The 23,605-nt window shown below is 43.0% G+C and overlaps 1 protein-coding gene across 2 annotated transcripts; it reads left to right on the forward strand.

Moving 5' to 3' along the window:
- Positions 1-4,045: 4,045 nt before the first annotated feature.
- Positions 4,046-23,420, forward strand: nr2f6a (nuclear receptor subfamily 2, group F, member 6a). 2 transcript variants are annotated; one of them, XM_014190002.3, is made up of 5 exons: positions 4,046-4,892; positions 5,183-5,962; positions 7,339-7,433; positions 13,215-13,793; positions 20,798-23,420. In XM_014190002.3, exons 2-5 carry the CDS (start codon positions 5,694-5,696, stop codon positions 21,070-21,072), a joined length of 1,218 nt encoding a protein of 405 aa, XP_014045477.1. In that variant the 5' UTR covers positions 4,046-4,892; positions 5,183-5,693; the 3' UTR covers positions 21,073-23,420. The 2 variants fall into 2 exon arrangements, with proteins under 2 accessions (XP_014045477.1, XP_014045478.1); XM_014190003.3 differs by having other exon boundaries at positions 13,218-13,793.
- The last annotated feature ends 185 nt before the right edge of the window (positions 23,421-23,605 follow it).

Consider the following 23,605-nt stretch of genomic DNA (forward strand, 5'->3'; position numbering starts at 1 on the left):
ACAGCCACTCCCAGCCACTCCCAGCCACACAAACACACACAGCCACTCCCACACACAAGAAGCCATTATTTGGCTTATCTTGACCAACAATAGAGGTGCCAATCAACAGACACATTGTCTCCTTTAATGGGACTTTCATTCAGATTAACACACACCTCTGATGACCCATTAGCCACACAGTGACCAGGACAATGCTAAACTTTCCCGGTGACACACATACACACACGCACACAGCCAGGGGGAAGGGTTTGGGCTCAGGAATTTCTTAGAATTATCTGTATGTTCTAGATCTAGACAAAGAAAAAAGATAAGTTGGTGTTAATTACACTTTTGTAGGTACAACGTCTTTCTGTGTCAGTTAAAAATGTATCATAGATTCATGACGTTTCTCTGCACTTTTAGCCAGGATTGTTTTTCTTCTCCCTGCCTTTGTTTCTTTATCTAGGACAGGCATCATCTACTAAACCATCCTGGAGAGGCAGACCCACAAAGACTAACAGTTTAGGACAGGCATCATCAACTAGACCATCCTGGAGAGGCAGACCCACAAAGACTAACAGTTTAGGACAGGCATCATCAACTAGACCATCCTGGAGAGGCAGACCCACAAAGACTAACAGTTTAGGACAGGCATCATCAACTAGACCATCCTGGAGAGGCAGACCCACAAAGACCAACAGTTTAGGACAGGCATCATCTACTAAACCATCCTGGAGAGGCAGACCCACAAAGACTAACAGTTTAGGACAGGCATCATCAACTAGACCATCCTGGAGAGGCAGACCCACAAAGACTAACAGTTTAGGACAGGCATCATCAACTAGACCATCCTGGAGAGGCAGACCCACAAAGATCAACAGTTTAGGACAGGCATCATCAACTAAACCATCCTGGAGAGGCAGACCCACAAAGACCAACAGTTTAGGACAGGCATCATCTACTAAACCATCCTGGAGAGGCAGACCCACAAAGACCAACAGTTTAGGACAGGCATCATCAACTAGACCATCCTGGAGAGGCAGACCCACAAAGACCAACAGTTTAGGACAGGCATCATCTACTAGACCATCCTGGAGAGGCAGACCCACAAAGACTAACAGTTTAGGACACGCATCATCTACTAGACCATCCTGGAGAGGCAGACCCACAAAGACCCACAAAGACTAACAGTTTAGGACAGGCATCATCAACTAGACCATCCTGGAGAGGCAGACCCACAAAGACTAACAGTTTAGGACAGGCATCATCAACTAGACCATCCTGGAGAGGCAGACCCACAAAGACTAACAGTTTAGGACAGGCATCATCTACTAGACCATCCTGGAGAGGCAGACCCACAAAGACTAACAGTTTAGGACAGGCATCATCAACTAGACCATCCTGGAGAGGCAGACCCACAAAGACCAACAGTCTAGGACAGGCATCATCAACTAGACCATCCTGGAGAGGCAGACCCACAAAGACCAACAGTTTAGGACAGGCATCATCTACTAGACCATCCTGGAGAGGCAGACCCACAAAGACCAACAGTTTAGGACAGGCATCATCAACTAGACCATCCTGGAGAGGCAGACCCACAAAGACCAACAGTTTAGGACAGGCATCATCTACTAGACCATCCTGGAGAGGCAGACCCACAAAGACTAACAGTTTAGGACAGGCATCATCTACTAGACCATCCTGGAGAAGCAGACCCACAAAAACCAACAGTTTAGGACAGGCATCATCTACTAGACCATCCTGGAGAGGCAGACCCACAAAGACCAACAGTTTAGGACAGGCATCATCTACTAGACCATCCTGGAGAGGCAGACCCACAAAGACTAACAGTTTAGGACAGGCATCATCTACTAGACCATCCTGGAGAGGCAGACCCACAAAGACCCACAGTTTAGGACAGGCATCATCAACTAGACCATCCTGGAGAGGCAGATCCACAAAGACCCACAGTTTAGGACAGGCATCATCTACTAGACCATCCTGGAGAGGCAGACCCACAAAGACCCACAGTTTAGGACAGGCATCATCTACTAGACCATCCTGGAGAGGCAGACCCACAAAGACCCACAGTTTAGGACAGGCATCATCTACTAGACCATCCTGGAGAGGCAGACCCACAAAGACCAACAGTCTAGGACAGGCATCATCAACTAGATTCAGACGCAGGCCGATTTGTTTCTTGAGTGAATGGTCGGGGTGCCGGAACATAATTACGGCCTCCAGTTGGGGAACTCTGATCTAGGATGACCCTGGGCTTAGCGAGGCAGGGGTGAGTAAGTCTGCGTGACCTTTGGGGTTAACCTTGGACACGAATCACCATGTGCTCCACAAAGCAAGGGGATAGAGGACCTTTGTGAAATGGTGATGACCAAAACGTGGCATTTTCTTTTAGCACAATGAGATGGGTCTTAAAACTTCTTATGGCTCAAATCCCGTTAACAGGATCGATTTGACAACATCCGGTGAAATGGCAGAGCACCAAATTCAAATTAAAATACTATATATATTAAACTTTCATGAAATCACACATGCAATACACCAAATTAAAGCTACACTTGTTGTTAATCCAGCCACCTTGTCAGATTTCAAAAAGGCTTTACAGCGAAATCAAACCATGCGATTATCTGAGGATAGCACCCCACCAAACAAACACATACAATCATAATTCAACCCACCAGGTGTGACACGAAACTCAGAAATAAAGATATAATTCATTCCTTACCTTTGACGAGCTTCTTCTGTTGGCACTCCAATATCTCCCATAAACATCACAAATGGTCCTTTTCTTAGATTAATTCCATCGTTATATATCCAAAATGTCCATTTATTTGGCGCGTTTGATCCAGAAAAACACTGGTTCCAACTCGCGCAACATGACTACAAAATATCTCATAAGTTACCTGTAATCTTTGTCCAAACATTTCAAACAACTTTCCTAATACAACTTTAGTTTTTTTTTTAACGTAAATAATCAATACAATTTAAGACGGGATAAACTGTGTTCAATACCGGAGGAAAACAAAGTGGAGCGTGCTTTCAGGTCACGCGCCTCAACCACAACAGTACACTTTACCCGACCCTCGTTCTGAACAGGGCTACTTCTTCATTACACAAAGGAAAAACATCAACCAATTTCCAAAGACTGTTGACATCCAGTGGAAGCAATAGGAACTGCAAGCAACTGCCTTAGAATTCTAGATTCCCATTGAAATCCCATTGAAAAGAGAGTGACCTCAATTTTTTTTGTTGCCTGGATGGTTTGTCCTCGGGGTTTCGCCTGCCAAATAAGTTCTGTTATACTCACAGACATCATTGAAACAGTTTTAGAAACTTCATAATGTTTTCTATCCAAACTTACTAATAATATGCATGTCCTGGCTTCTGGGCCTGAGTAGCAGACAGTTTACTTTGGGCATGCTTTTCATCCGGACGTGAAAATACCGCCCCCTAGCCTAGAGAAGTTAAGCTGTCTATTCATTGGCCAGGAGCTAAGATCAAAGTGCAGGTTATGATTTGCAGGATTAATGCATTACACTGAGAAAACATCTGTAGGCATACTTCATATTACTGAGGTCAAAGGTTGTAGAGTAATCTGTGCTTTGTTATTGACATTTGGGAGGGATTCAGGTATGAAATGTTACGATTTCAAGTAGTCTATTGCGTAACTTGTCTGTAGGAACAGAGTAAATAAACAAGTAACTTGACAATTTGCCATAGAAAGCCCACCCAATGTGTTGGGAGCTGAGACAGCACCATGTCTTGTGTATTTCCTGGAGGGCTTTGAGTTGTTTGCCATGGTCGGGGGTAGGTCTGGCCGTGTGCTTAGTCAGGCCTTGGGGTCATGCCTCTCTCCGAGGAGAGCGAACCTCCACATTCTTTTTCTCTGTGTGTGACAAGCCCCACAGCCCACTCTCTGCTCTTTGACTTCAATGTCCATATAAGGCAGCTGGTGCCATGGCAACCACAGGGCTTGAATAGCAGTGTCAAATCCCTGAGCACACACATGCCCCCATCCCCCTCCCTGCATACTCCCTCCCTCTCTCTCTATCTCTCTCTCTCTCTTGCTTGCTCTCTTGCTCTGCCAGCTCACACACACACAAGCTGAGGAAAACGGAGGGAGAAACCCATAGACACAGAGAGAGAGGACGGTCTGTGTGGTGCCTTACAAAAGCCAATCTGTCTAGAGCCTAGTCTTCTTTTTAAATCTCAATTCAATTTTGTGGACTCTGAGGAGAGAAAGCCCCGTCCCTTCCCCCTCGCCTGCCTCAGCCACGGCAAGCACCCACACGGTCGGAGCACAGGGCTAGGCCGCAAGTCGTTAGTGCTCGGTGGGCAAGCACTGACAAAAGACTGGAGGGAGAGGCTAACACGGATGCTTAGAAAGCAGCTTCTCTGACTTCTGAAGGGTGGAAAGGACGCTTTTAGGATTTCTAACCTAATCTGTGCTGTCTATTTTTGGAGGGACTGAAACAGAGACTGGTCTAGCCACTACCACAGAGGATATTGCAACAGCCTGTCTCTTGCCTCCCTCTGGAACAACAAACAAGGAAGAGAGGGCACTTCCTTGAGTTGAAGATCATTTTAAAGAGAGCCAGAAAGACTGGTTGATTTTGTAAAACAGAGGGGTAGACCGTAGCCACGGTTAAGACTTGATAGTTGTTCTCTGTGTGCCTTGAGGATATAGCCATACAGTGTGCTGTGAAACATCAAGTTGTTTTGCTAGTGGTGACCTGGAAGAGCTCTTTTTGTCAACCAGAATGTTGCTGGTGCTCAGAGGATTGCTGGAAAACCTGTCTCTTGCCTCACTCTGTCTGTACCCTCCCTCTCCATGGCTGTAAGGGTGATATAGCTGAAAGAAGACGTTGACATATTATATGAATATACTTGCAACGGTAAGCATTCAATACAAGGCTTTTATTTCTCTCTAATGCCAGGACATAAGTAAGATATTGCAGAAAGGCAGCAGGACTCAACATACACTATAATGAAGGTAAACTGCATGACAGTTTTACGAGGGGTGGCCACTGCTCCAGGGCTAGCGAGGTCCTTTTTCAGCCATTATTGTTGCTAGAGAGAGAATCGAGTGAGAGAGGATTTCCCTCTGTAATCATGTGCGAGTGAATGGGTTGTGTTTTGGTCTCTTTTTGAAAATGTGTGTTTGATTAATTGTTTCCTGTGAAAGGTTCTGTGTCTTGGCTGAAGTGTAAACCATTCGACTGAACAGCAAGCTCCTCTAAAAGACAGCCGTCGAAGGACTTGGGGCCAAATAAATACATAACAAAAAACACAAAAAGAGTGATTAATTGAATAAGGAGAAAGAAGAAAAGTGGGCATGGGGAAAAACAAAAGTTTCTAGAGTGAAAGGCGAAACAATTTCCAGGTCATAGTGGAAGGGGAGGAGACAAAACAACTCTAGTGGGTTTTTTGGAACAAACATTCTACACCATAAAGTTTTTAAACCCATTTATACTCTACATTAAAAGAGGGTGTGGGTAATTTTCTACCTTTGACTATTTAGTTTCCGACCCACTTTGAGGACCAAAAAGCCAAAAGATAAAATTTTATGAAAAGGCAGAGAATCTCCAAATCTTGAACTCTGAACAGAGGTGCACAAAGGAAATCAAAAAGTTTAGACAGCAGCAAACAAAATCGTTGGCCGTCTCCCATTCCTTCTGTGGTCTGCTAACCAAGCGATGGCCATGGTGAGTGGGGGCTGGGGAGATCCCAACGGGGGCACCAACGGGCTGGGGGAGAAGGGCTATCTGAGGGGAGAGGAGGAGGACGGTTCGCCCCAGGCCGGGGGCAGCGACATGGAGGTCGGGGACGAGGACAAGGCATGTGTGGTGGACTGTGTGGTGTGTGGGGACAAGTCCAGCGGGAAGCACTACGGTGTGTTCACCTGCGAGGGCTGCAAGAGCTTCTTCAAGAGGAGCATCCGCCGCAACCTCAACTATACCTGCAGGTGAGACTGAATGGATAATTGTGATCATGATGTGATGGATTCTCAAAATGGATGGATAATTATAATAAGCGATTTACATTGTAACGCCGGAATTCACCTCTTCCTCCACCAAACTGTAACACCCGTCTGGGTAATTCTTATGAATAGTCTTTATTTCTGATTCCTTAGTTTGTCTGTTATCAATATCCCATCTGTACAGGCAAATGGATGCAAATAGCTAGAGTGAGTCATGCATTAATACATAGTTGACTCTGTGCAGAGCTGTTACAATCCCCACAGCAGTGTGTTTACTGGATGTGAGTCATCACTCACTTAAAGGAAAAATCCACAAAAAAACGATCTTTCTGTATTTCTTTAATTAGTCCACTGTTGATACAGTCCCAAAATGTTTTGGATGTCAGCAGTCAAGTTGTCAAGATACTGGACTTTCAAGAAGCAAAGTGTCACCGGCCACATCATCATATAATGCATTGTGCGTCATCATCATGATGTGGCCGGTGACACTTTGCTTCTTGAAAGTCCAGTATCTTGACAACTTGACTGCTGACATCCAAAACATTTTGCGACTGTATCAACAGTGATTTTTTTTAACCAAAACATTGTTTTTGAGTGGATTTTTTCTTTAACTGTTTGCCTTTCATGATATAAAAGGTATCTGAAGAGAATAGCTGACTTAAAAATTGTATGACACTCCATCATTGCTTATTGGCAGACATCTTGATTGTCAATATTATTAGTTGACAACAATATGGGGTTGAATAGACACCTCTATTGTATTTCATTGTATTGTTCAACTCTGTATTGTGATATTTAGTATTGTATTGTGTTGTGATATTTATTGATTTACATTGTTTCCTCCATGTCCAAGAAGATGTCATACAAATGCATACGTTTTCTTGTACAAAACTGTCCTCGAAGTGAGATAATTGAGTTTCCCCACTGTGGTCTAGTCATCCCTACATCAGCCACTCTGCCCATATTAAAAAATCCATGAGCATGATACAATATTAATGCCATGGATCATCTAAGGAAAGACAGTGATTGGGCCATACACACTTATATAATCGGGTTCTGTAAACCAGCAGATACCTATAATATATTTAAATAGAAGCTTATTTTGTCTCACATCATGTTTTATGCTTCAGCTTTCTACATCTACCCTCTAGATGCATTATGCAACCATGCAGTCTGGTAACAACTGCCTGCAAATGTTTTCTATCATATTAAGGTGACCTTTCTCCATTAAAGTGATAGCAGTACACATACACTACTATAGATTTTGCCAAGGGTTTGTAGCTGTAACAAGTGTCAGCAAAGTTAAATGTCATTATCATTGCTGTGTTGATTGGCATAACATGTTATGATCTATATTTCAGGTCGAATCGAGAGTGCCAGATCGACCAACATCACCGCAACCAGTGCCAGTACTGCCGCCTTGAAAAGTGCTTTCGCGTTGGCATGCGCAAAGAAGGTACTTATCCTGTCCACATACAGTAGGACCTTCCTTTAGCTATGTACTTATCCTGTCCACATACAGTAGGACCTTCCTTTAGCTATGTACTTATCCTGTCCACATACAGTAGGACCTTCCTTTAGCTATGTACTTATCCTGTCCACATACAGTAGGACCTTCCTTTAGCTATGTACTTATCCTGTCCACATACAGTAGGACCTTCCTTTAGCTATGTACTTATCCTGTCCACATACAGTAGGACCTTCCTTTAGCTATGTACTTATCCTGTCCACATACAGTAGGACCTTCCTTTAGCTGTGTACTTATCCTGCTACATACAGTAGGACCTTCCTTTATCTATGTACTTATCCTGTCCACATACAGTAGGACCTTCCTTTAGCTATGTACTTATCCTGTCCACATACAGTAGGACCTTCCTTTAGCTATGTACTTATCCTGTCCACATACAGTAGGACCTTCCTTTAGCTATGTACTTATCCTGTCCACATACAGTAGGACCTTCCTTTAGCTATGTACTTATCCTGTCCACATACAGTAGGACCTTCCTTTAGCTATGTACTTATCCTGTCCACATACAGTAGGACCTTCCTTTAGCTATGTACTTATCCTGTCCACATACAGTAGGACCTTCCTTTAGCTATGTACTTATCCTGTCCACATACAGTAGGACCTTCCTTTAGCTGTGTACTTATCCTGCTACATACAGTAGGACCTTCCTTTAGCTATGTACTTATCCTGTCCACATACAGTAGGACCTTCCTTTATCTATGTACTTATCCTGTCCACATACAGTAGGACCTTCCTTTAGCTATGTACTTATCCTGTCCACATACAGGAGGACCTTCCTTTAGCTATGTACTTATCCTGTCCACATACAGTAGGACCTTTAGCTATATACTTATCCAGTCCACATACAGTAGGACCTTCCTTTAGCTATGTACTTATCCTGTCCACATACAGTAGGACCTTTAGCTATATACTTATCCAGTCCACATACAGTAGGACCTTCCTTTAGCTATATTTGTATGTATTCTATGCAGAATATCAGGTTATTTTGACATGGATGTTCAAAGACATGAATTCCAGTCAATAGACTGTGTCCATAGTTAAATGTATGTTCTAAAAAAAAAAACAATTGTTTTAGATTTTTTTTTTTTTTACCATTACATTGACCCATAGTGTTGTCACATACAACTACACTGGCCGTATCATGGCTTGCCATCAATGCAGGCTCCATGCCGTGTCCTTTGTCATCTAATCTAGTGCCTGCGTGAGCGGCTGGGATACAAGGAACAAGCCATCTGCGGCCCTGTGCACCAGTCTTTCACACACATCTCAGTCTATACCTCAACTGTAGTCTGAAGTCCCAGGTGATGAAGCCCTGTATATGCAGTGGTTGGCTAGTTGTTTTTCCATAGGCCTTTGATTAGAAATATTACATACCATCTGTATAATAGTGGTTCCACCGTTACCCTGGTTGCAATGTCATCTTACACTGTAGGCCTATTGAAGACCTAAGTAAAATATAGTATCCCTATGCCATTGATATGAGGCATTATTGTATGATAAAGAGGCTGTAGCCTGAAGTTCCACAATGAGTATAGCCCACAATTACTTATTTGGGCAGTTGCAGAAAACTAGAGGAACTCTGAATGCTGCCTCTTCAGTCTAATATTGATGACTCTTTCCCTTTCAAGGTCAAATTACTCACCCAATGGCTTAATACGTTAACTACAGTTAAACTACGTTAACTACAGTTAGCCAAATACATTTAAACTCAGTTTTTTAAAACTCCTGACATTTAATCCTTGTAAAAACTCCCTGTCTTAGGTCAGTTTGGATCACCACTTTATTTTAAGAATGTGACATGTCAGAATAATAGTAGAGAGAATTATTTATTTCAGCTTTTATTTCTTTCATCACATTCCCAGTGGGTCAGAAGTTTACATACACTCAAATAGTATTTGGTAGCATTGCCTTTAAATTGTTTAACTTGGGTCAAACATTTCGGGTAGCTTTCCACGAGCTTCCCACAATAAGTTGGGTGAATTTTGTCCCATTCCTCCTGACAAAGCTGGTGTAACTGAGTCAGGTTTGTAGGCCTCCTTGCTCGCACACGCTTTCAGTTTCAGTTCTGCCCACAACTTTTTTATGGGATTGAGGTCAGGGCTTTGTGATGGCTACTCCAATACCTTGACTTTGTTGTCCTTAAGCCATTTTGCCACAATTTTGGAAGTATACTTCGCGTCATTGTCCATTTGGAAGACCCATTTGCGACCAAGCTTTAACTTCCTGACTGATGTCTTGAGATGTTGCTTCAATATATCCACATAATTTTCCTTCCTCATAATTTTCCTTCCTTTTGTGAAGTGCACCAGTCCTTCCTGCAGCAAAGCACCCCCATAAACATGATGCTGCCACCCCTGCGCTTCACGGTTGGGATGGTGTTCTTTGGCTTGCAAGCCTCCCCCTTTTTCCTCCAAACATAACAATGGTCATTATGGGCAAACAGTTCTATTTTTGTTTCATCAGACCAGAGGACATTTCTCCAAAAAGTTTGTCCCCATGTGCAGTTGCAAACCGTAGTCTGGCTTTTTTATGGTGTTTTTGGAGCAGTGGCTTCTTCCTTGCTGAGCGGCCTTTCAGGTTATGTCGATATAGGACTCGTTTAACTGTGGATATAGATACTTTGTACCTGTTTCCTCCAGCATCTTCACAAGGTCCTTTGCCGTTGTTCTGGGATTGATTTGCACTTTTCACACCAAAGTAAGTTAATCTCTAGGAGACAGAACGCGTCTCCTTCCTGAGCGGTATGACAGCTGCGTGGTCCCATGTTGTTTATACTTGCGTACTATTGTTTATACAGATGAACGTGGTACCTTCAGGCATTTGGAAATTCCTCCCAAGGATGATCCAGACTTGTCTTTTTTTCTGAGATTTCTTTTGATTTTCCCATGATGTCAGGCAAAGAGGCACTGAGTTTGAAGGTAGGCCTTGAAATACATCCACAGGTATACCTCCAATTGACTCAAATGATGTCAATTAGCCTATCAGAAGCTTCTAAAGCCATGACATCATTTTCTGCATTTTTCCAAGTTGTTTAAAGGCACAGTCAACTTCGTGTATGTAAACTTCTGACCCACTGGAATTCTGATACAGTGAATTATAAGTGAAATAATCTGTCTGTAAACAATTGTTGAAAAATTACTTGTCATGCTCAAAGTAGATGTCCTAACCGACTAGCCAAAACTATGATTTGTTAACAAGAAATGTGTGGAGTGGTTGAAAAATGAGTTTTAATGACTCCAACCTAAGTGTATGTAAACTTTCGACTTCAACTGTATAGTTGGGTATGTTTAATACCTGAACTATGGCTGGAAGCATTTAATACCTTAACTATGGCTGGAAGCATTTAATACATTAACTCTGGCTGGGAATATTTAATACCTTAACTATGGCTGGAAGCATTTAATGGGTTAACTATGGCTGGAAGCATATAATAGGTTAACTATGGCTGGAAGCATTTAATAGTTTAACTATGGCTAGAAGCATTTAAGAGGTTAACTATGGCTGGAAGCATTTAATAGGTTAACAATGGCTGGAAGCAGTTAGGGGGTTAACTATGGCCGGAAGCATTTCATACGTTAATACGGCTAGAAGCAGTTAGGGGGTTAACTATGGCCGGAAGCATTTCACACGTTAACTATGGCCGGAAGCAGTTAGGAGGTTAACTATGGCTGGAAGCAGTTAGGGGGTTAACTATGGCCGGAAGCATTTCACACGTTAACTATGGCTGGAAGCAGTTAGGAGGTTAACTATGGCTGGAAGCAGTTAGGAGGTTAACTATGGCTGGAAGCAGTTAGGGGGTTAACTATGGCCGGAAGCATTTCATACGTTAACTATGGCTGGAAGCATTTCATACATTAACTATGGCCGGAAGCATTTCATACGTTAACTATGGCCGGAAGCATTTCATACGTTAACTATGGCCGGAAGCATTTCATTCGTTAACTATGGCCGGAAGCATTTCATACGTTAACTATGGCCGGAAGCATTTCATACATTAACTATGGCCGGAAGCATTTCATACGTTAACTATGGCTGGAAGCATTTCATACATTAACTATGGCCGGAAGCATTGCATACGTTAACTATGGCCGGAAGCATTGCATACGTTAACTATGGCCGAAAGCATTTCATACGTTAACTATGGCCGGAAGCATTTCATACGTTAACTATGGCCGGAAGCATTTCATACGCTAACTATGGCCGGAAGCATTTCATACGCTAACTATGGCCGGAAGCATTTCATACGTTAACTATGGCCGGAAGCATTTCATACGTTAACTATGGCCGGAAGCATTTCATACGTTAACTATGGCCGGAAGCATTTCATACGTTAACTATGGCCGGAAGCATTTCATACGTTAACTATGGCCGGAAGCATTTCATACGTTAACTATGGCCGGAAGCATTGCATACGTTAACTATGGCCGGAAGCATTTCATACGTTAACTACGGCCGGAAGCAGTTGCAGGCGGTTAACTATGGCCGGAAGCATTTCACACGTTAACTACGGCTGGAAGCGAGGGGTCTAGGCCGGAGCCCCGTTAACTATGGCTGGAAGCAGTTAGGAGGTTAACTATGGCTGGAAGCAGTTACGAGGTTAACTATGGCTGGAAGCAGTTAGGGGGTTAACTATGGCCGGAAGCATTTCATACGTTAACTATGGCCGGAAGCATTTCATACGTTAACTATGGCTAGAAGCATTGCATACGTTAACTATGGCCGGAAGAATTTCATACGTTAACTATGGCCGGAAGCATTGCATACGTTAACTATGGCCGGAAGCCTTTCATACGTTAATACGGCTAGAAGCAGTTAGGGGGTTAACTATGGCCGGAAGCATTTCACACGTTAACTATGGCTGGAAGCAGTTAGGAGGTTAACTATGGCTGGAAGCAGTTAGGAGGTTAACTATGGCTGGAAGCAGTTAGGAGGTTAACTATGGCTGGAAGCAGTTAGGGGGTTAACTATGGCCGGAAGCATTTCATACGTTAACTATGGCCGGAAGCATTTCATACGTTAACTATGGCCGGAAGCATTTCATACGTTAACTATGGCTAGAAGCAGTTAGGGGGTTAACTATGGCCGGAAGCATTTCATACGTTAACTATGGCTGGAAGCATTTCATACGTTAACTATGGCTGGAAGCATTTCATACGTTAACTATGGCCGGAAGCATCATAGCAGTATTTGATACAGCCACACTCTCATCCTCACAATGAGGGGAAATTATTTCATTTTCTTTCTAAGAGCAATAAATATGAACACAAAGGCCAGAGTCATCATTTATCCCACTTTTGGTAATACAAATATTTGCATAGTAAAAGATGAACACCTCCTGAGGAATATTAATCTTTGAGGAAAATATATTTTAATGTAGAATTCTGCTGTCTTTGTTTTATTCCTCGAGTTAACTTGGAGAATTCTCAAATAATGTGAGTCCTCTGTTTCGCCCTTTGTTATTTAGGTATCTGTCTCTGCCCCATGGTGGCCACTTTAATCTGGAATTATATGGTGTTAATCTGGTCAAGACCGTCTGTTGATAATCTGCCCCTACTGCGAAAGAGCATGCCTGACTCATTTTCAACTTCTCCCCCCTGCCCTCCCTACTTTTCACCCCAAATCCTAATCACTTCCGTCCTCCCCATCTCCCTGCACCTTCTTAACTCCAACCCCAACCCCTCCCCCTTTGTGCCTCCATCCCCACCCCAGCAGTTCAGCGCGGACGTATCCCCCCCTCACACTCCAGCCTCAGCCCCACGGGCACCCCAGTAGGTGGTGGTAGCGGCGTCGGAGTGGCAGAGTTTTACAACAACAACGGCGGGCAGCCCGTTTCGGAGCTCATCTCCCAGCTGCTGCGTGCCGAGCCCTACCCCAGCAGCCGCTACGGCCACCAGTACAACCAACAGGGCCAGGCCACCGGTGCAGGCGGGGCCGTTATGGGCATCGACAACATCTGCGAGCTGGCAGCCAGACTGCTCTTCAGCACCATCGAGTGGGCCAGGAACATCCCCTACTTCCCAGAGCTGCCCGTGTCAGAGCAGGTGGCTCTGCTCAGGTTGAGTTGGAGCGAGTTGTTCATTCTGAACGCAGCCCAGTCCGCCCTGCCCCTCCACATGGCCCCGCTGCTGGCCGCGGCGGGCTTCCACTCTTCGCCCATGTCGGCCGAGCGAGTGGTGTCCTTCATGGACCAGGTGAGGGTGTTCCAGAACCAAGTGGACAAGTTGACCCGGCTCCAGGTGGACTCGGCCGAGTACAGCTGCCTCAAGGCCATCGTCCTCTTCTCACCAGGTGAGTTGTCTTTTTCATTTTATTCTCACTGTGGATTGAGATCATTTAGTTTTCAGATTTTTTTGGGGACACGTTGAAACTTTACAACATGCATGTCAGACTTTTCAGCCTACATTCCTGACTTTTCAGCCTACATTCCTGACTTTTCGACCTGCTACATGTTGAGACTTTTGGCTACTGTGCATACTTAGATATTCAAACATTTGATTTGCATGATGGGACGTTTGACTTGCATATATGGTTGCAAGGGGAGGGTATATTACTGGAAACTCAAAGTTCTTTGTAATTTTATCAGATGTCAATGAGTGGCCTTTTGGGCAATTTAGATTATTGTCTGCAATTATTTCTGGCCCTCTGTGTGGCTTTTTCGCATGTAAAATATATAACATAATCAAATAATATTTAATACAAAATAGAATTAAAAAAAAAATTGATTGACAAACGGTAAAACATTATCCAAAATATAAACCATCAACTTTATAAATACCATTGGTGTTTAATATAAGGGTTTCAGAATGACATATCCTTTATATATTTTTGTACACACTTATTTGACTATGTCAATATCTCTTTGTTGTAAATGTTTTGGTGCCAAACTGGTAGTCTGGCTAACACAAAATTCCTCTTTGATGTTGTCGGCACAATGCTTTGATAACCAAGGGGGCTGTGCTTTTACTGGTTGTCTCGTCTCTGTGTCTTTCTCAGTCAAACACCCACATGTACAGCCACACACATCCCCGAGCGCCACCCCTTTCCATTTCAATGGTTGGATTTAAATCCCTGAAAACTAAAGGCATAGAAACCGTAAATGACTTGGTAATATGAAATACATTTATTTCAACGGCAGAATTCAAAAGCAATTTTGGACTGACCAACTTCGATTTTTTACTCATATGATAGGTAAGATATACATAACCTTGCAGAGAGCCTATCCAACGGACAATCTCAGAAAAATATATCAACTATTGGAATCAAGACTTAAAAAGAAAGTTGGCTGTCAGAAGTATTACAATGTGAATGTACATTTAATCCGTCTGTCTGCATATTTCAAGACATGGCGCATGAGGGTTCAGTGAGATACCAGATGGGTTGGACGATACATTTCTCGTCAATCATCTTGGAAAAACGTATACTTAAACTGGAAATCAACCAATCCTCCATCTTTAACACAATGGAAAGGTCAAATGCTTTATTAACTAAATGTTGAAAGTGCATGGGAGACTGAGAGAAACAAAATGGTGCAGTTTGAGGCCATGTGGCAGAGAGTGATGTGGGTCTGGGCAGGTGTGATGTAGCTGAGGTTTGTGTGGGTCTGTATACTGTCGTTTGTATGTGTATGTTTTGTATTATTTAAAAATAATATATACAATCTTACCCAAAACAAATAACTTTCAAATCCAAACAAGGAGAGAGGTCTCAATCAAGAGAACCAATTAAACCCAATGCACACTTTCGGAGCTGTCCTGTATATACATGTGGCTCCCGAGTGGCGCACCGGTCTAAGGCACTGCATCTCAGTCACTACAGACACTGGTTTGTATTCCAGGCTGTATCACAACCAGCCATGATTCGGAGTCCCATGAGGCGGCGCACCATTGACCCAGTGTGTCCAGGTTAGGGGTTTTGCTGGGGTTGGCCATCACTGTAAATAAGAATTTGTTCTTAACTGACTTGCTTAGTTAAATAAAAAAACATGCAGTGATCATCTGTACTTGCACCTGACCCATGACCTCTGATAAAGATTGTTCTTCTACCCTCATCCCTGCCTCAGTGGTGTTAAAAGGAAAGCTTATCATTCTGAAACATGGAACACTAACTGAACCTAGAGGGAAATCTACCTGAAAATTGGAGCGTGTGGATCCAGCCTATATATAATCGCCTGTGAAATCCGAAACAGTGAAATGTGCCACATTCCTGCACGTAGCCAGAGATGATGTGTAACAGTGTAGGTTCCGTCCCTCTCTTCGCCCCAACCTGGGCTCGAACCAGGGACCCTTGCACACATCAACAACTGACACCCCACGAAGCATCGTTACCCATCGCGCCACAAAAGCCGCGGCCCTTGCAACGCAAGGAGAAACCCTACTTCAAGTCTCAGAGCGAGTGACGTCACTGATTGAACCGCTATTAGCGCGCACCACCGCTAACTAACTAGCCATTTCACATCGGTTACAGATGCAATCAAGGTATTCAATACTGTAACGACCCTGGGTTTATAGGTGTGGATATCGACTCTGCCGCTTAAGCATGCTTTTGCGGCACTGTCGAGAGCGTGCTGGAAGGTCGAGGGTTCGAGACCTGCTCCCTGCCTGTTTCATTACAATACTTTTGATTTTGAAGATGATGTAGATGACTTGGATGTATTAAAAGCGCTTTTCCGAAAATACTGTGAACCAAGAACAAATCTAATGTACCTGAGGCATATCTTTTTCACGAGAGTGCAAGGACAAACAGAGTCAATTGATGCTTTCTGACTCATCTAAAAAAAATAAGTTTCAACAATTTACCGAGTCACTGATACGGGACAGAATTGTGTGTGGAATCACAAATGGCCAAGTGCGAGGCAGATTACTTGCCGTGCTAGTGAAGTGAGCCAGAGCCAGCTGAAAATGCTTCATGATGAAGTCGGGGTGCCCGTTCTTAAGGTGCATAAACAAAAGAAAACACAGAATTGGAAAAAAGTGCCCAGCTAGTAAAAGAGAGGTTGCAGGGACATGCTCACGTTGAGGGTACAAATATGAACCAAAAAAAGTGTCCAGCATAAGGGTCAGATATGCAAAGCATATCACAGAAAAAATCCATTACGCCAAAATGTGCTCCTCGCGCACCGGAGGATTCACGGGATTTACAGGGAGATGACAGCAGGGAATTAGGACATGTTCATTGGGACAATTGAAGTGAAACAGAGTGAAGTACAATTTGTTTCTCAGCTAGTGAATATCAATGAGAAAAATACTGAGAAAGAGCAGTGAACAGAAACACTGTAAATAAACAACCATAAGCTTACTGTTAAACTGGATACAGGAGCTGAGTGTAATGTCTGTCGGTGAGAGACTTGAAAACACTGAAAGTGAAGGGCGATTCCATGCAAAAATCCAACTGCAAGCTAGTGACGTATTCTGGCCACCAGATGGAGCCAAAAGCAAGAATACACTCAAATGTCAATACAAAGAGAAAGTGTTTGAACTGGAATTTCAAGTGTTAGAACAAGATGCACCTGCAATACTTGGAAGATCAGCTTCTCTGCAAATGGGCTTAATACAGAGAATATTCAAGCTTGAACAAAGGACAGAGATGGATATTTTTAATATGAAGATGTATTCACATGTCTTGGATGTGTTCCAGGAGTTCATCACATACAAATAGACCCAGAAATCACACCAATGGTTCACTCACCAAGAAAAGTACCTGTAGCACAGAACCGCATGGAAAACATGGATGTTGTCGTCAGGCAAACTGAGCCTACTGAATGGGTAAACAGCTTGGTGACAATCGTGAAGCCAAACAAAATACGGGTATGCATGGACCCACAGGATCTAAACAAAGCCATCAAGAGAGAACATTATCCTTTACGTACCATTGAAGTGCTAGTTGCTGAAATGCCTATCGCCAAGGTATTTTCAGTAGTTGATGCAAACCAAGGATTCTGGCAAATCCAACTGGATGAAGAGAGCTCCCGACTCTGCACGTTCAATACGCCGTTTGGGAGGTTTTCATTCAAGAGACTGCCGTTTGGAATCGTGTCGTCTCCAGCGGTGTTCCAGAGGTGCCTCTCCCAGCATTTTTAACGACTGGAAGGTGTTGTAAACGTCATGGATGACATTCTTGTCTGGGGTGATGACACAGAGCAGCACGACCGGAGACTGAGACAGCTACTAGACAGACTGAGAAGCATCAACTTGAAACTGAATAAGGACAAGTGAAAAATAAGAATGACAGAAATTCACTACATTGGACATGTGTTAAGCAAAGAAGGCCTGAAACCAGACTCCAAAAAGGACAGAGCAATACAATACATTCCAGAGCCAGAGGACAAAGCAGTGCTTCAGAGGTTCATGGGAATGTTGAAGTATCTCGCAAAGTTCATCCCAAATCTCTCTCATGTCAGCGCACCACTGAGACAACTGCTGGAAGGAGACGTTCAGTGGCACTGGGAGTCTTCGCAGGAACAAACCTTCAAAAGCTTGAAAACACTTGTCAGTAATGCACCAGTGTTGAAGTACTACAATGTAAAAAACACAGTGACACTATCTGTGGATGCAAGTTCATAAGGCTTGGGAGCTGTGATCCTGGAAGATGGTCAGCCAATCGCATACGGGTCAAGATCCCTCAGACTGTCAAAAGAGATACGCTCCAATTGAAAAAGAGCTACTGGCGATTAGTGTATGGCTACGAGAAGTTTCATCAACACCTGTATGGAAACCAGATCCAGGTGGAGTCAGATGACAAGCCATTGGAAACAATCTTCAAGAAGTCGCTCCAGAAAGCACCAGGCAGACTGCAGAGAATGCTGATGAGACTACAGAGATACAGTCTACATGTGACAGACAAACCAGGGAAGGAGATGCACTGAGACGAGCATACCTGAAGGAACAGATAAAGAAATTGCTGGATGGTGAGCTGGATGTTAACTACATTGCTCATCAACTTCCTGTTTCAGAAGAGAAACTGCAGCAATTCAAAACAGCAACAGCAGAAGATGAAGAGTTAAGACTGGTCACAGAAACAGTTAAAAAAGGATGGCCAGACAAGAGGGGGAAAGTTGCAAAGAAAATCCAGCACTACTGGACCTTCAGAGAGGACTTGACATACTCAGATGGGCTGCTGTTCAGAAGTTCAAAATGTGTCGTTCCTCAGAAAATGACAGAAGAAATTATTTTTTAAATCCTGAAGCACACATGGGAGTCGTCAAATGTAAGGAACGAGAAAGGATGTTCTGTTCTGGCCAGGCATGTCTAAACAGATTGAAGATGTTGTAACAAAATGTGCAGTCTGCAACTCACACAAAAACAACAACCAAAGAGAGCTGCTCATGTCTCATCCAGTTCCAGAGAGTTCGGCCAAAGTTGGAGTGGACCTCTTCCATTACAATGACACAGAATATCTACTATTTGTGGATTACTACTCAAAATACCCAGAAATCTCCAAGCTCAGTGGGACAACAAGTAAACACATCATTACAGCACTAAAGTCGATCTTTGCAAGGCAGTACAATTATTATTATTTTTTTTAAATGCATGAAATGAAATGTATGCACTCACTACTGTAAGTCGCTCTGGATAAGAGCGTCTGCTAAATGACTAAAAATGTAAATGTAAAATGCATGGGTTGCCCATCGTTTTGTGCTCCGACAATGGAAGACAGTTGGTGAGTCAAGAAATGTCAGAGTTCTCTACCAAGAGGAAGTTCAAACATGTCACGTTGAGGCCTAGATGTCCACAGTCAAACGGCCAAGCTGAGACAGCAGTTCACACTGTGAAGAACCTGTTGAAAAAAGCACGAGATAGCAACGGAGATCCTTACATAGCTCTCCTTGAGTAAAGAAAATGTACGTATCTGGAATGCCTGAGGGTGGCGCTGTTACTAATTAGTACATGTGATCATCTGTACTTGCACTTGACCCATGACCTCTGATAAAGATTGTTCTTCTACCCTCATCCCTGCCTCAGTGTGCTAATATATTACAATATTGCATTAATAAACGGCCTCCTTTCCAGACCAGTTTGGTCACAGCTCTCCCTGCGCTGTGAGTCACGTGGGTCACATCTGCAAGGCTACCAAACTGGTACCAGTTGTGAAAACGGTTGTGAAACGTTATTGCAGTTAATTGAAAATAATGCCATTGTTGATTTATTTTTCTCTTGAACCATATGGTCTATCCACTAGAAACTCATGGACAAAATTGACACATAGAAAATGTATTCATATATAGTATTCATTTTTGTAACAGTTATTCAAGTATAAATGACCTAAATTACCATAGATTACCTGTTAATTACCAAAGTTTGTTAAATTTATATTAGCTTTGTAACCCTACATCAATACTTTTCTTCTTTTTTTTACTAACATGCTGAGACTTTAACATTTCTAATAGGAAAACATACACTGAGTGTACAAAACATTAGGAACACCTGCTCTTTCCATGGCATAGACTAACCAGGTGAAAGCTATGATCCCTTATTGATGTCACTTGTTAAATCCACTTCAATCTGTGTAGATGAAGGGGAGGAGACAGGTTAAAGAAGGATTTTCAAGCCTTGAGACAACTGAGACATGGATTGTGTGTGTGTCATTCAGAGGGTAAATGGACTAGACAAGAGATTGAAGTGCCTTTGAACGGGGTATGGTAGTAGGTTCCAGGCCCACCGCTGCTGGGTTTTTCACGCTGTATCAAAAATGGTCCACCACCGAAAGGACATCCAGCCAACTTGACACAATTGTGGGAAGCATTGGAGTCAACATGGGCCAGCATCCCTGTGGAACGCTTTTGACACCTTGTAGTCCATGCCCCAACGAATTGAGGCTGGACAAAACGAGGTGCAACTCAATATTATTATCCTAATGTTTTGTTCACTCAGTGTTTCTCTTGATGTTATCTAAGGATACCAAAGCACCTGCTGGTCAAATGACAAAACCTGAACACAGGTGTACTGGTAGATTTGAGGAGAGTGGTGCCCTCTCCTGGCATGACAGTACAAGTGCAGAGTGTAATCACAGGCCAAAATGTGTTGTAGTAGATATTGTAATTGAATGTCAACAGTTGTGTGCATTATTTTGCTTCATTGACCTAAATCAAGACTACATCAACAAAACATACAGATGATAGAATGTGTAGAAAACAGGAGAACAGAGAAGGTACAACCTGACATTTTTTTAGTTTTTGGTCAGAGTTTTTTAAAATGTGTTGGTGCCAAACAGAATTCTGTATGTAGGTTCCCGTCTCAGTACTGCTCCCTCCCACTCTACTCACCTCAAGTCTCTGTCACTCCCTCCTTCCCTCTCAGATGCGTGTGGGCTGACAGACCCGGTCCACGTGGAGTCTCTGCAGGAGAAGGCCCAGGTGGCTCTGACAGAATACGAGCGGATGCAGTACCCAGGTCAGCCGCAGCGCTTCGGCCGCTTGCTCCTCCGCCTGCCCGCCCTCCGTGCGGTGCCCGCCAACCTCATCTCCCAGCTCTTCTTCATGCGTCTGGTGGGCAAGACACCCATTGAGACGCTCATCCGCGACATGCAGCTCTCCGGAAGCTCCATCAGCTGGCCCTACGTCCCTGGTCAGTAACCCCCAAAATGTAGGTCTCCTTCTGGGCAGTGACGACAAGGACCGCAGGTTCCTCTGAATCATCATGATCCATCTGTGTGATCCTATGCTAGCGCCAGCTGGACATCATACATACTGTACTGTCTCCATGAACTGAGCTCTCCATACCAGCCTAGTGCCAGCTGGGTCTATTGCCAGCACACTGGTGCCAGCACACCTGCTGTGCCCCGTTATGGCGACCTGAGTCACCCATGCCATCCGCATGCCATAGTGACTAGGGACACCTTACATACAGACATTACTGTCCTGCCAATAGAGGTCACTGGAACCTTGTCTCATTTTCCACATCTCATTGCCTTCGGTGCAATGACTGTCGACGTCTACATCAGACATTGGAATTCTGGTAGAAAACCTGTATTATGGAGCTATTAGTCTGTTCCATTCTGATCCTGAAGGCTGGTTTATACTGGGTCTAACGACATGTCTATAGACAGAATGCGACAAGTGTCTCTGGTCAAAACAACATTTCATTTATACTCGGTGTTATAGACTTGTTGCTGCGGCTGTTGGTTTCCTTGTCGGAGACGCATTAAAGTTCAACTTTGACCCTGTCGCAGCATCCGTTATCATGGTTACCTGACTGAGACAGCAACAAGGCAGTGCACAAGTTCTCCAATTCTTTGGTAGAATGCCCTGCTTTTATTTCGTCACACTAACAACCATAAGCTATTTTCTGTAATTAGCTAGCTAGCTTTCAATTACCTTGTAAATAATCATCTTGTTGAGTTTATTTTCCTGTAATAATTAATACAAATTTGCTAAAGTTAAGACGTTGTCGGCAATGACAAGTTTGATGTCGGACGACAATAGAATGTTCATGATGTCACTGCGACAACTTTATACAGACATGTCGATAGAAGGACTATAAACAAGCCTCTTCACTGAAGGGTCTTCACCTAACTTAGAGGGTCCTCCACCATATTTCGCAGTCCTATCCCTTCAGATATGCGAACACAAACTTGATAGGAGGAAATGGGAAGGTGCTAGAACAAGGAATTACACCAAAATCTTTATCGTCCACAGACATTTCACCAAAAACGTCTATGTCCTTAAAGAGGTTCTAGATTTGATATTTGAACTAGTAGATCAGTCAGGCAGATGAAGTGGAGAGACGTACAGATGGACTCAATGACTGTTTCCATGTATCACTCATAGGGATCTTAATTGTTGCATTGGGCAACTTTTAAAAAGCCACAGTTAAATGAATATGGATTGATACCGCACAAGACAACAGAATGCTATTGATTGGTTTCTTCTTAAGGCAACCTCTGTCATTGTTGTTCACCACAAACCGCCTTCTTTTCAATGACTGCTTTTTCAATATTCAGTATGAATTAGGACGCTGCAGTAAGAGTAGATCATTCATCTGGACATATTCTTTCAAATCAACACTGTTTTTTCAATACGGACTGATATTTTAACTACAACAGAGGACGAATGCAGCTGATATGAGTGACAGGCTGATTGTTGAAACAAAGTATGTAATCAAAAACGTTGTGGCCAAATAGTTCACCTATGACCTATGACCATACTGAAAACAAAGAGCAAATGCTGTTGGTACTTTAAAAATAAATCACATCAAAACCTATTTTACTTTACAAGCTATAAGAAGTGTACATATTGTAAATGTAGGGAACCAAAGGCTTAAATGGTGTTGATGGTATAATTTTTAGAGACCATGTTGTCTTGCTGCATGTCACAATGTTGTTTTTGCTCTGTTAAACGTTTTAAGAGGTGTTTCATCTCTACCAAATGGGATTGGAGAGTAAAGTATTTTTTTTTTTGAAATGTTGAGTTCACAGGTTCTTTTTTTAAAACCTTAATATTTTATGTAAAAATACCTCTACCATCCCTTGAGATGTGTTAAAAAAGACATGAGTCTCCATGGTGGTGAAAATAACACTGGTGCAGAACAAGAGGCTACTCCTGAGCATATTCTGTTCCCATCACAAAGCAATGCATCCTAGGAGCTAACTGTACAACACTTAGGTGATATGGGACTTTATTGTCATGGCTGTATGGCAATGGGACTGCGCTTGGAGGCTACGATCCCAAAACATCCCACTACCTGTGAGAGACTGAAAATAGGTCCAATAGCCTATCGGTGACTAGGAATTACCTCATGCCTTTCAAAAAGATGTGGCATATCCTTACTCACCCACTGACTCACTCAAACACCATATCACCCAGAAAAATGACAAAAGATAAATGTACTATTATTCATGTTTTACTATCTTTTACTGTTGTTGCTGAGTTCTTTAGTTTCGGAATTGTTTGTGTATGAAAGCATTATTAAAAGGCCAAAATGACATGGTGAGTCTGTGGTTTCTTTCCCTAGTTAGTTACATCCATAAGAACGTCAGTTAGATCTGGGCAATATTTTTGTACTCAGAAATTTCGACTGTAAAGTACACCCTTAAGAGATGTAATACATTGCATTACATCTTTATTAATGTCTGAACAATGTATAAACCACGGGAAGACTAATTGATCA

Source organism: Salmo salar, chromosome 03 (genome assembly GCF_965601325.2).
Source record: "Salmo salar chromosome 03, fSalSal1, whole genome shotgun sequence".
NCBI classification, from domain to species: Eukaryota; Metazoa; Chordata; class Actinopteri; order Salmoniformes; family Salmonidae; genus Salmo; species Salmo salar.